The sequence below is a fragment of the Mandrillus leucophaeus genome, unplaced genomic scaffold, assembly GCF_000951045.1.
Source record: "Mandrillus leucophaeus isolate KB7577 unplaced genomic scaffold, Mleu.le_1.0 Scaffold1714, whole genome shotgun sequence".
NCBI lineage: Eukaryota > Metazoa > Chordata > Mammalia > Primates > Cercopithecidae > Mandrillus > Mandrillus leucophaeus.
Genome location: NW_012101715.1, coordinates 91,253 through 105,416, shown reverse-complemented (window position 1 = coordinate 105,416; position 14,164 = coordinate 91,253). Strand labels below are relative to the sequence as shown.

General features: G+C 34.2%; 1 protein-coding gene across 1 annotated transcript in view; it reads left to right on the top strand.

Moving 5' to 3' along the window:
• LOC105537373 (brain-specific angiogenesis inhibitor 3-like) overlaps window positions 1-14,164 on the top strand; it is a 162,953-nt gene that overhangs the window by 87,853 nt on the left and 60,936 nt on the right. Inside the window, exons 5-8 of the mRNA XM_011976946.1 lie at window positions 5,146-5,296; window positions 8,066-8,135; window positions 10,716-10,782; window positions 13,113-13,198. Coding sequence (XP_011832336.1) covers window positions 5,146-5,296; window positions 8,066-8,135; window positions 10,716-10,782; window positions 13,113-13,198 — 374 coding nt within the window. The remainder of the gene's footprint in view (window positions 1-5,145; window positions 5,297-8,065; window positions 8,136-10,715; window positions 10,783-13,112; window positions 13,199-14,164) is intronic.

The following is a 14,164-nucleotide window of genomic DNA, read 5'->3' as shown; positions in this document are numbered from 1 at the left end:
ATTGTGACATCTCGTTTTAACATGTTAGTATTTGCATAAGCTAGCTCTTTTCATCTCTTTGTTCTCTATCTTCCTGTGTCAGTCTTTGGGTTTGAAGTATGTCACATAATTACATTACTGGAATTAGATTTTTTCATCCAATATGAAAGTTTCTAACTTTTAACCAGTAAATACAAAGTATTACCATTTGTTGTGATTTTTGATGTTTGGAATTATGTTCATTTTCTTACTTCTTTTTTCTATTTCTCATGTTTTCTAGTTTGTTGTCCTCTTGCTCACCTTTAATTGAAGAGATAGATTTTTCATAGTTCAATTTTTTCTATTTTACAAATGTATTGTTATTATTTTTTGTGGTAACTGAAACATTGTTAACATAAATGTTCAAGTGAATTTTTCTATAATCTAGAATTAATCAGTATCTCATCCCTGAGAACAAAAAAAAAGAGGTTTAGAATACTTTTATTTTCCTCTGTTCCCTTGCAACTCTCATCTTGGAACCCTTTCTGATATTATTTTCAATTTTATATCCACATAGGTATATTTTTAAAATTATGTAAATTTATGTAAAATAAACATTTTAGACTTACTATCTTCTTTTTTAAACTATCTATCTATTTATTTATTTATTTATTTATTTATTTATTTTTAACTATTATTTTAAGTTCCGGGGGTACACGTGCAGGTTTGTTACACATGGAGACTTACTACTTTCTTTGCTGTCCATCGCTTCTTTTATTTCATTCCCTCCTCCTGGACTTCTTATTGTTAGTGGTTTATATTGTCTAGCAATTCTTTCAAAGAGGATCTTGAGGTAATTAACTTCAAAGTTTCTTCCAATTTAAAAAATATCTTTATGCTTCTCTCTTGAACAGTGGCTTGGCTGGGTGTAGAATTCTGTCTTCAAAGTTATTTTCTCTTAGAATGTTGAGAATCTCATTCTACTGCCTTCTTGTACCCTGGGTTGCTTGCAAAGAATCTGACGTCAATCTGATTCTGATTTCTTCGTCAGTATGTTTCTTTTTACTCTGATAGCTTTTAAGATTTATCTCTTTATTCTCTATTTTCACAGATTTCATCAAAGTATATGTGTACGTGCACGTGTGTGTGTGTGTGTGTGTGTGTGTGTGTGTGTGTGTGATCTTTAGTCTCTCCTACAGTCAGGAGAATTTTTAAAGTTTTGAGAAAATTTTCTGTAATATTTCTTTAAATGCTACCTTTCCCCCGATTTTCCTGATTTCTGCCTTCTGGAAGTACTTTTAAACAGACTTCAGAACTTCTGTATCATCCATGCATCAGGACTTTTCTACTTCCCATGTCTTCATTCCTACTCCCAATACCTAGCTTTGGGCTGTGGTACCCATCATCAATCTGTTCTTTATATACTTTTGCTTTCAAGGAATTTCTCACAGTCTCTAGTCCATCGCAGTTTACTCTTCTTCTTTTTTCCAGTTATTTTAAGCAATCTCTTCTATTGTGTCTAGGAATTTGGTGCGAAGGATGTACTTGAGAGTGTTAGGTGAAAACAGTGCTCAGTTTGACAACTTAAATCCATTTTCAAGTTTTGAAATATTTGCCAATAACATTCATCAGCTGTGACACTGATGAGACCAGTTTGGGGTTTGACAAGGCAGGAAAATCAGAAGAATTGAATGATGAACTTGAGATGCTAATGAGTCTCACATTTCGAAAGGTGAACTGCGAGGTTTAGCCATAGTGGAAGTCAACACATGGAGACTTTTGAATAAAGAAAAACTGTAGGACCAAAGGTCACAATAGTGAGTCCAGTGATAGTGATAATTGAATAGTTGCCAAGATACGAACCTCTTTATGGAAAAGGAGATTCAGGGATTGAGGCTTGTAAGTGGAAAAAACCCTAGTACTGAGGGGATCTAAGGGATGGTTGATCACTGGGGGCTTACTGATGTGGCTTTGGGTTACGTAGGAGAAGAGATCAAACAATCCTGAGCCCTGAACAGTAAAAAGACCTCTTTTATAGAAGCTGATGTGTCATTTGTGGAAAATAATAAAGTTCACTTGAAAATTGCTATTCATAAAAGTTGTATTGTAAAGACTATTTGCAATTTAGCCGATATAACATATCAGTAGAAAAATCAGTGTGTGTTTCCTTGTATGGAGTGTTTGATTTTCTTTTAAGTTCAGGGGTACATGTGGATGTTTGTTACACAGGTAAATGAGTGTCATGGGGTCTGGATGGACAGATTATTTACACTTAGGTATTAAGCCAATACTCATTACTTATTTTTCCTGGTCTCCTTTCTGCCTCCCTCCACCCTTCGATAGGCCCCAGTGTTTGTTGTTCTCCTCTGTGTGTCCATGTGTTCTCATCATTTAGCTCCCACTATTAGTAAAAACATGCAGTATTTGTTTTTCTGTTCCTAAGTTTGCTAAGAATAATGGCCTCCAGCTCCATCCATGTTCCTGCAAAGGACATGATCTCATTCTTATTTATGGCTGCATAGTATTCCATGTTGTATATGTACCATATTTTCTTTATTCAGTCTATCATTGATGGGCATTTGGGTTGATTCAGTGTCTTTGCTATTATGAAAACTGCTGCAGTGAACATATACCTGAATGTGTCTTTATAAGAGAAAAATTTATATTCTGTTGGGTATATACCCAGTAATGGAATTGCTGGGTCAAATGATATTTCTGTCTTTAGGTCTCTGAGGAATCACCACACTGTCTTCCACAATGGCTGAACTAATTTACAATGCCATCAACAGTATATAAACCTTCCTTTTTATCCACAACCTCAGCAGTATTTGTTACTTTTTGGCTTTTTATTAATGGCCATTCTGACTGATACCAGATGGTATCTCACTCACTATGGTTTTGATTTGCATTTCTCTTAGTGGTCAGTGACGTTGAGCATTTTCCATATGCTTGTTATCGGAGTGTTTGACTTTATACTAATTCTTCACATGATGAAGCAAAGTGTAGCTCCTTTTTTTTCTATTTTTCAAGGTCATAGATTTTGCGATGCTCTTCATATATGGTTAGCTCTGCGACTTAAACCTCTTTGGTTCACATGTACACATTCCTTAAGTTGAGATAGCTTACCTCTGTACTCGGAGCAACTTAAGGTTAAATATTTTTCCAGCTATTGTAGAATACTATTGTCTGAAGAAATAGGCCTTATTTCTTTAGTTACAATACATTTCCCTGTAGTCTGTGGCCATATTGTTGTTCAAAGAGACGTGATTATTGAAATAAATGTCAGTGGCTCAAAATTACATGTGCTTCAATTTGTATTGGAATTAAAGTGAATATCAGGGGGTTGCAAAGTAATGAACACAATATACAGAAAGAAAATGTTAAAATCTCTGTCCTCAGACATTGAACACTTCATTATTTCTTATAAAATTTCAGTACGCCAACACTTAGGGTCTAACATTGCAACGTATTTGCAGTTTGATATAACTCTTTATTGACAGTTTAAAAATAGAGATGGACTAGCTTTGCTAGCACATACAATTGAGTTGAAACAAACAGGTGGAGGAAAATGAAAGAGTAACTAGTGACTTAGAAAGGTTAACTAGTCCTTGGATAGCAAGTGGAAGAGTTATCTTTGGAATTCAAATGGATTGGCAACTATAGATAAAAAATAAGCGAACTGGTCAGCCTGAAGATATTTAAACTGTAAATTGGAAAAAATAAAAGTCTTAACGTGTCAAGAATAGGAGGAATTACAATTGGTTAAAGCTACTGCATTATACCTGAGACTAGAGTATAGGTATGAGGAAGTGTTCAAGAAATCCATGATTTTATCATCTTTATAAGCAGAAACAAGTGCTAAATAGATTTAAGTACTGCATGAAACAAGGCTTCACATGCTGAAAAAATTGTTTTGTTTTACTGCCACTTATAATAATGCTGGTAATAGTCATATTTGGTCGGGCACTTGCTGTATACCTAGCACAGTGCTACTCAGCTTCTTAACATTATCTCTGATCATTTACACAACCTGGTGGATAAACATGCTGAGATTCTTTTTATAGGATTAGAAGAACTGGCAAACTAAGTCAACATCTGGTGAAATTTAACAAAATTAACAAATCATATGAATAATTTGGGCCAAAAAATTCTTGTAAGATATTCTGCATTAGCAGTGGATGGTGGTAGACATGAGAAGATATGGGTTATAGTTTTATTTCTTTGTAATTTTTTTTTACAATTTTTTAAGTTCTACTGTGTTCGTTTTGCCATTTTCCATTTTTAAAAACAGTAAGAATGAGAATGACTGACAAAGGAACAAATTAGTCCTGTTGCTGGTTCTGGTTTATAAAGACTTGCATGTCAACAAGATTTATAAAGAAATTATACCAACAGTGAAATAAGTAGCAACCTTTACCAAAATGAAGTTGCTGATCTTTTGCTGATGAGTCACAACTAATGATCAGCATATTCAAGGTGATTAAGTTACATGAAGAAAACTATCTATAAAATCTTAGCTCCGTACTGCTGGTGACATGATTAGCTTTTCAAAATTATTTGATTAGGACACACTTTGCTAAGTAAGAGTATAGAAGCATTGTATTAAGTACTTTAAAATACATATGTTATTTTTGTACTGTGTTATTAGCTAAACCTCATTTTGTACTTTGCTGTTACACCTTGAATATCATGCATGTAGAAGAGCAAAGTAATTTTTTCTTTTGAAAGGCTGTTACTCTTACAGATATAATTTTAACATCAACACAGATATAACAACAAAGAACGATTATCTGTTAAAAGGGAAGAATAAAGAATATAGCCAAAATAATTATGCAAGATGTCTGTAACTTAAACCAAAGAAAAGAGCATTTTCTTAATTATATTTGTCAAAATTCAAGTAAAACAGTAATTTTAATCTCCCTTGAGTTCAAATATACATTCAGGGTTCTTCTCATAAAAAATTAAGTGTGAAAATGGAATTAGACATTTTTTTTTCAATTGTAAATACTGTATAGAGCATAAAGGCCACAGGGTTTATAATTTCTGTAAATAATTACTCTTGTCACTGAGGAGAAGTAGGTATTTGAAATAAAAGCAATGAATCAGGGATTAACAGTCCTCTGAAGAACGTATTATTTTCCCTTTCCCTGGTTCAGTGTGAGTTTTTTTGTTTGTTTGTTTCCACAGAGTATCTGCACAACCACCACTGCATTTTTGCACTTTTTCTTCCTGGCTTCATTCTGTTGGGTTTTGACTGAGGCGTGGCAATCATATATGGCTGTAACTGGAAAAATTAGGACACGGCTTATAAGAAAACGCTTTTTGTGCCTTGGATGGGGTAAGCATATTGATATACCCTTTCGTGCTCTTCTCAAAATGACTCTGAACACATATTATAAAGTAGTCAAGAGTGATTAGACACAGGCTACTTTGTGTCTAATTTAATCTGTGGAAGTGAAAATACATGAGCTGGTCAATTTTGAACATTCGTTGGTCATTTGGAACTTTAAAAGGAAGTAAGTATTGAATGCTCATTTAGCTAGTCAGTTAACATTCAACAGTGCCTAGATAGTATGAGATGAGACCCGAGATACCTACACACAGAAAAACAGTGCTCTCTGTTAACATTTTCTGAAAGTGCAAAATACCTTAAAATTTTCAAAGCCTAATGTGTGATGGTTCACTAGGCATGTACTCCCACCAAGAAAACTTAGAGGACTTCATTTCAAGAAATCTCAAAACAATTAAAGAATAAAGTAATTCATTTCACAGGAAGAACACCATTTAGAGAAGTAATGAAACTTCACAGCTAGTCAACGTGATCCTCAAAAGTAGAAACAATTGCTCACAGACTGATAATTAATTTTTCACTTGTGCTTATTAAGAAATTTCTCTCAAATTGCCTCATGACCTAGACATCTCAAAGATCTATATTATAGAGCCAGTTCTACTGATAGTCTAGTTAATTTAAGAAGCTACTTTTAGAAAAAGCCCAAATATACAATAATATCTACTGTATTAGAAGACTGGCATATGGGAAGCTGAGAGGAACCTGGGAAATTACAAATAAGTGTACTTATAACAATTCCAGAAAAATTTAGGCTGGAAAAATATGATCAAGAACACTTAAATATTATTCATTAGGTTTCAGCAAGGTCTGTTATGTCTAATTAACATATTAGGACTTTATATGCAGACAAATGGAAAAGCAGTTAAAAAGTTGAAGAGTAGGCCAGACATGGTGGCTCACGCTTGTAATCTTAGCACTTTGGGAAGCCGAGGCGGGTGGACTGCCTGAGTGCAGGAGTTCGAGATTAGCCTGAGCAACATTGCAAAACCCCATCTCTACCAAAATTGCAAAAAATTAGCCAGGAGTGATGGCACATACCTGTATTCCCAGCTATCAGGAGGCTAAGGTGGGAGGACTTCATGAGCCTGGGAAGTGGAGGTTGCAGTGAGCCAAGATGACACCACAACACTCCAACCTGTGTGGCAGAGTAAGACCCTATCTCACACAAACACAAAAGTTGAAGACTTTGTTCCACTTAGAATTTCATCAAATTTTTGTCTAAATTTCATGACAAAGGCCTTCTAAAGTTGAAGTAGTGTTTAAATCAAGAGACACTTTTGCCATGAATTAGTACTATTCTAAGAAATACAGAATACAGGTAAAAGAACACATTTTTTGATGAAGAATAAAACATGGTGATTTTCAGGATTGGTGACTACCTTGTTTAAAATTATTACTAAAGATTTTGAGGAGAGGGTTCACCAACAATCTCCAAATTTACAGCTAATATTTAAACTACTCTAGGTAGCAAAAACCTAAACTGATGGTGCTAAAGTATCAGAAAGTTTATGGGATGGCAGAATAGTGGTGTATGTGTTTCATCATGAACAAGTGCAACATAATGAGTCTAGACAAAATTTAATCTAAATTGTATGAAATACATACTATTAATTCTTCAGTTATAACCCATGAGGGATTTTTTTCCCTAATGAACTTGGTCCAACCAAAAAAATCAACAAATGACATGTGTGAAGGAAGAGGAGGAGGAGGAGGAACAAGAAGAGGAGAAACAGAAGGAGGAAAAGGAGGAGGAGGAAAGGGAGGATAAGGATGAGGAGGGGACTATATATTTACAATTTTATATACATATATGTATATGAAATTATATATAGTCACCAGTGTTCATTTAACACTATGGTGTGTCCCTCTGAGATGTTTTCCATAGTTCTTGTCATTAAATATCATGAAGGAATGTGATGTCACTAGAGAAGGCTCACAGAAGAAGGAGAATAGCATCAAGTATGTGAACTGACAGTAAGAAAGAAGATGGGCAGAGGAGATACAGGAAGATGATTAGAAGACGGATTTTTCAACCAGAAAAGGCAAACATGATCTTCCTGAAAAGAAGGCATAACCAAAACTTAAAAAAAAAAATCTTTAAACAGCGTAGATTAGAGACTCTACCAAAACACAGGGAGGTTCCATTGAACTTGAATGAGGTAAGTGTAATTCCCATAAATGTAAACTAAAAGAAGATGCTAGCTCAGAATTGGTACAGGTATGTAGGTAATTGAACTCTCTGTTTCTACATTCTTGTTATTATAAGCAAATTATAAAGAAAGCGTTAACTGATAAGATTTATGTTTTTTTGTATCTTATGATAAGTACAACTTGATGTGGATCAGTATGTGGCCAATGGAATGTTCCACTTCTCTGATATTACATCACACCAGAACATCCAGTTTTTGCCTTTCTGATTTTATAACTATAAATTTCCTTTATAACAGTGTAAACCCCTAGGGAAAAAAATGACTTAAAAAATGTACTAAATCTCTGTTATTACTTCCATTTAAACCCATGTCAAATGTGGTGGTAACCTAGCAACAACAGAGAAGTGCAGTAAGTTAAAAGCTCAGCTACCTCTCTCATATTTTTAAACTTGAAAGAAATTTTGTAATAGAAACGTACCTTGTGAAGTGACTCATCCAAAGATAGTTTCTCTGATTTAAGCATCTGGAGTCTGGTCTGGCTTTTCTTAGGCCAGTATGCATAGTGGTTATAGCTAAATATGAATGCGTGACATTGCTTTTCTTGCAGGTTTACCAGCATTAGTAGTGGCCACATCGGTAGGCTTCACCAGAACAAAAGGATATGGCACTGATCACTAGTAAGTCCATCTACAGTGATAAATCATGTTTATAATTTAACAAATCATCAAAGAGTCTTGGTTGGCACTGCTGATGGCTTGCATTTTATCATGGAAACATTAACAATGGTAGAAATTGCATTAGTAAGGAACAAAACAAGGTAGCTTAAATCTACAAAGGTTAAGAAGTAAGTGGTGTGGCACTGTTCAGAATCTTTGTTTCAGTTTCCCATTTCTTAATAAGACCAGCATATTTGGCTTTTAAAATATTTCAATATTTATTGTGCATGCCCAATCTCAAATAAATTGAGAACTGGATAAGTCTTGACATACTTACTTTTTAGAATGTGATACTGCTATGAGCTTCTAATTCCATTAATGATAATGTATATTGTTATTAACCAAATTTTGTCATGTTAGTTCAAGTTTTGTTACTACGTTAGGGCAATGCATACTAACAATTATAGATCAAGGGAACCAATGGATTTTACATTAGAAAATACTTGGACTATGCAAGAAATTAAAAGGGAGAAAAGTTATATGATATCAACTTATTTTATAGTGGTAGTGCTGATAAATTCTATGAGAGAATTTGTGGTAAAGTTTAAATTTAACATTTTAAATCTAAACAATGTACTTTCATGTTTTATTTTATCTGCTTCCAAGTTGAGGAGGCAATTAAGAAGTGGGGAAAGAGATGCACATCTTATTAAAAGCATATGTTTTAAAGCATGATGTTCTGTTTAATTATTTTGGGTTTGAGGTAGGAATCACTGCTAATTAGGCCCTCTGGTAGGTTCGTACAAATTGTAAACATACTGAGAGATATTATTTCACCTGTTTATCGTAAAGAAACTTCTGAAAAGTTTAAGAAGCTCGTGTCATCAGAGCATTTTTATGCAATCTATATTATTTTTTAAAATTCTGATAGCATAGATGGCAGAGTACTGGTTACTACAGCACTATCACCTTAATTTATTACCTTTTACAATAGCATCATTATTGGTATACATCTATTTTTGGAAAGTCACTGTATTGGGAATATGGGAATAAGCAAGATTATATATATGATGATTCCTACTTTCAAAGAGTTTATAATTAAAGTGCAATACAATACAATAAGTAATGCATTTATTTTATAACTATAAATTTTTATAACAGTGTAAACTCCTAGGGAAAAAAAAAAGATATACTGAATCTCTATTAGTATATCTTGAAAGATATACTAAACCTCAGTTTGAAGATTAGTGTACACAAAATTACAGTGAGGATTTAGTGGCAGAGATTAATTTACACAAACATACAGTGGGAATTTAGTGGCAGTCTTAGAGACACAATCTAAAGTATTCTGTGAGACTAAGGTTTTTTCTCCAGGTATATTATTTAAAAATAGATATTAAAATGGAAAAGTACATTTTTATCTTTCTGCTGTTATGTCGAGGAACAATAACTAAATGCAGACTTTGAATATACATACACATATTTGTATATATATATGATAATATAGTATTTCTTTCTGTACATATATAATTAATTACCAGGTAAATATGTTTAAGGTATAATTTACATAGAGTAACATTTACCCTATTAAGTGTATAGTTCTGTGAGTTTTGAGAAATACGTAAGTCATGTAACCACCATCACAATTAATATAGAGCAGTTTATTGTTAGAACAGATACAGAGCAGTTACTGTTCATTGTTATTACTTTTAAAGGCAGCAGGCTGATTCTGTAAACTGAGAAGAAATAGTGCAAGGGTCAAACGTCAAAAAACAGGTGCATGAAATGGTGGCCGTGACTCTTTGCATCAGCAGCCCCTCACGCTTCCCTCATTTTCACTTTCCTGGATTCTGCATGGGCAGATGTGCCACCCTGCAAAGCCTCCAGTGTCAGCCCCATTCCCTCTGCATTTCCCTCTGTTGTGAGAGACTGTTTCTTCCCAAATCGATTATCTTGTCTCTATCAATGCAAACCTGTATCTCTTGGTGAATTTAGTCATTGAAACAAACACAGCTGCATTTATTTTTATTCAAAAGCTTATCTTTAGGGAATTTTCTTAGTAGTTTGGTGAAAAAGTAAAATTAGAAGAAAAATAGCATGCAAATGTAGCTTATCCATTCCCTGCAATGATGGCTTTTAAACCAATTTCTCCCAATATTTCAATGGCCTCAAGGAAGAGCAGGTAAATGGCACATCTAAAACTCTAAAAAAAAAATACACTGTTCTTGCTTTAAAGTACATTTGAAAAAATCCATAATGGATATAAAGCAGCATTTTATGAAATGTAAATAATACTCATCTTTGTATTGAGAGTAAATATAGAAACCTCACTGCAACAGTAATTTGTCTAAAATGTTTCAATTGCCTGAAAGTAAATCCTTATAATAAAACTGTTTCAATTAGACGTATATAGTATTTCTTACTCATGAAATGATGTAATTCTAGTTTTTTCTATATCTTCTATGTATTTTTTTATTACAAATCTTTAACATGTGCCAAAATTCCAAGGCTAAATGTATAGTCTAAGTTGTTTGTATCACACTTTAGTGGTCTAATACTTGTCACTAATTTTTGTTAGTTCTTATCTAATGTTATTTTCAGCTGCTGGCTCTCTCTTGAAGGAGGACTACTTTATGCTTTTGTGGGACCTGCAGCTGCTGTTGTCCTGGTAAACATTGAAATCAACTTATTTTGTTTTCTTAGGGAAAAAAAAGACTAATTTCTTTCAATCAGAGTGGCAATTTTGATAATGTAGTTCTTGTGTAGAAATTTTAAAGTTCGATGGACTATTATTCTGATTGAATATCAATTGCTATTCAGTCTTTTATTATTCTAAAATATTCATATTTTGAATACTGAAGAATATTAAACTGGGAGTGTGGTATTTCTCTTACAGTAATTTCAGATTTGTGAAGAAGTTTGAGTAAGTTTTAATGAATTCTTCCTCTTTAATATATAGAATCTCATCATTTACCATAATCTCACCTTTACAGTATTCTGTATAATACATATGGTTATTAATAGGGAAATCTCTTTAAGGCTGTCCCTGTCAAATATCTAAAGGAAATATATTCTCAACCTCAGTGATACTGACATTTTGGATCATATGTTTGTTTGTTGCAGAGGCTGTCTTGTGTGTTTTAGCAGGTTCAGCAACATCCTTCTTCTCTACATACTACATACCAGTAGTACCCCCTAGTCATAACACTCAAAAACATCTTCAGACATTTTCCGATGGTCCCTAGGGGTCAAAATCATCCCTGTTTAAGAATCACTGCCATATGTTATAGATAAGGATTTTAAATTTCTCTTTTGAAGCCACAAAATAATTGTTTAAAATTTTAAACTATGGTAATGTGAAATATTTCCTTCCAATTTGCCTTTCTCTTTCTCTGTTTGGATTTATTGATTACAAATTTTTCTTGCCCAGTGCATCTTTAAAGAAAATAAGGGAGGAAAGAAACAGTCTAAATTAAATACAAATATTCATATTGCTGTACAATTATATTTCTAATTGGAAAGTTACTCTTTGGTTTCTTGAGTGATTCATTCAAAAAATTGAAGCGTAGTGACATGCTACTAATTCTGATGTCAGTTTTTTCTTCCTTTAAGCTTGTTCTCCCTCCACTAAGCTGTAACAGGGAGCAGAAACTGTCTATAATTTGCAAGAAAAATAAAATCAAGGCAAGAATCTTAGAGCATAGGGAAATCAAAACTATTAGACACCTTTTTGTCTGCTGCATTGAATTTTTATTTAATCAACTGAATTATTTCCCTAAGCTTCTAGGTTAATGCCCATATAACACTAAAATGGAGAAACAAAGTATGTATATAATTGAAACACCAAAGTATGGTCTTTGGAGGGGTGACAAATTCCCTTATGATTAAGTTGTAGATTACTAGAATCCATAGAATACACTTTTTCTCTTAATTTAAATAATGAGAGTTACATAGATGAATAAGTATTCTCTTGATTAAATGGTGTCTTGTCAGGAAACTATGAAGAGTGACTCTTCCTAGGTCCATACTTAATAGGTATGTTTTGCGTCTTCCTTATATTAGCAACTGGACGCATTTTCGCTTTATATTCACCATCTTCATTGGCAGCAGGGCAGGGTTACACCAAGATTGGAAAGAGGCAAGAAAGGCAAAAAGAAGAACATATTTTTCATTTACTCATTGGACTGGATTCCCTGATCAGAAAGTGTTGGTAGATTAGAGAACTGTGGGGGCTCATGGTAAGCTGGTACGAATAGATATCTATGCAGTTTTTACAGTTCTACTTGAAAAAGGAAAAATAAGTGTGATTTCATTTTATGTCATGCAAAAGACTTTTTAACTGAGAATAAGAAAGTCTTAGAAAGAAAATGATAGAACTGTACACTAGAGCATATTTTAAAAATTAGCACTAGTGTCCATTGTGAAAAAGATTCTGGTGAATTGAATAGGCTTTCCTTTCTGCCTAGAAAAGCATAGTACATCAAAATGCTCCCCTTCCACAGAAGAGAATAACCACACAACATGAGGAATTTAGGCATTCTGTCCTGTGTGTTGGGAATAATGACAAATCATCAGCACCTTTTGCTGCCAGGGCTCACCCTAGCCTCATGCTCTACGATTCAGAATCTCCTGGCTCACGGGCATAGGGTAAAACTCATTTAGCCAAATGATTTTACTCAGGGTTGACTCAGACAGAAGAATGCCAGATTGGCATATATGGTACCATTTAAAAGTCAGGCAATTGAAGGTTAATTTCCCCAGTGTTAACTGCAAAGCATGGAAATTAAATGAACGTAATGTACTTTACAACTTTAAAGTAGCACACCACTGTTAAATTGTTCCATATGCCTCTGTGCACTTACAAAATGTTTGAGAGTGCTTCATACCACTACTACTGATACGGTGGTTATGAATTGATAAAAATAGGATTTTCAGGAGAAACAGGGACCTGATTCCCTTCAATATCATTGAAAGGTCAACTTTGTTTCTGTTTGACAGGTCAACATGGTGATTGGCATTTTGGTATTTAATAAACTTGTTTCCAGAGATGGAATCCTAGATAAAAAGCTCAAACACAGAGCCGGGTAAGCTGCGATTGGTGGATTTTGAAGGTTATTTACCAGTGAATCCCGTACTCCAATTTCAGACCATCACTGACTGCGTTGACTATGCCTTGAATTTTGTCATTGATGTACTAGTGTGTCCGGTAGATTCTGCCATATAAAAGTTTCCAATGTGCTATTTTTAAGTAATATGACCCAAAATCTAAAAATACTGTAACAGGCCATTAGGAAATTTGGAGTGTATTTGTGCATATTACCTGCTTGTCAGATAAGAACATTAAACGTTGAGGCTAGACTTACAATGGTTGTCGTTAGGTAAGGGTTTTCAAAGCCTTCCTCGTTTTGGTCACAAAGGTCAGGAGGTAAATTGAACACAGTGTTGGTATGTGACAGAGCAGAATCAAAACAAGCAAACCTAAACAGGGCAAAATACTATATTTTCTTTGACTAATTGTATATATCAGGAAAAAAAAATCTTTACTTGAAATAATCACTTATCAAGCACTATTTGTGTGTGTCTTATATTTTCATTCTTTATGACATTTTTAATCTAACTGGCTAAAAAGAGTTATTCAAAATTTTCACACTTTAACCTCTTATAAAACTTAGAAAAGCATCTCCCTTAATTTTACTGTTATTATAATATATAAATATCTGATGACTTATTATATATTATCATATGTATCTGGCTGGGCACGGTGGCTCACGCCTGTAATCCCAGCACTTTGGGAGGCCGAGGTGGGCGGATCACGACGTCAGGAGATCTAGACCATGGTGAAACCCAGTCTCTACTAAAAATACAGAAAAATTTGCGGGACGTGGTGACGGGTGCCTGTAGTCCCAGCTACTCGGGAGGCTGAGGCAGGAGAATGGCGGGAACCAGGGAGGTGGAGCTTGCAAAGAGCCGAGATCGCGCCACTGCACTCCAGCCTGGGTGACAGAGCAAGACTAGGTCTCAAAAAAAAAAAGTGTGTGTGTGTGTGTGTG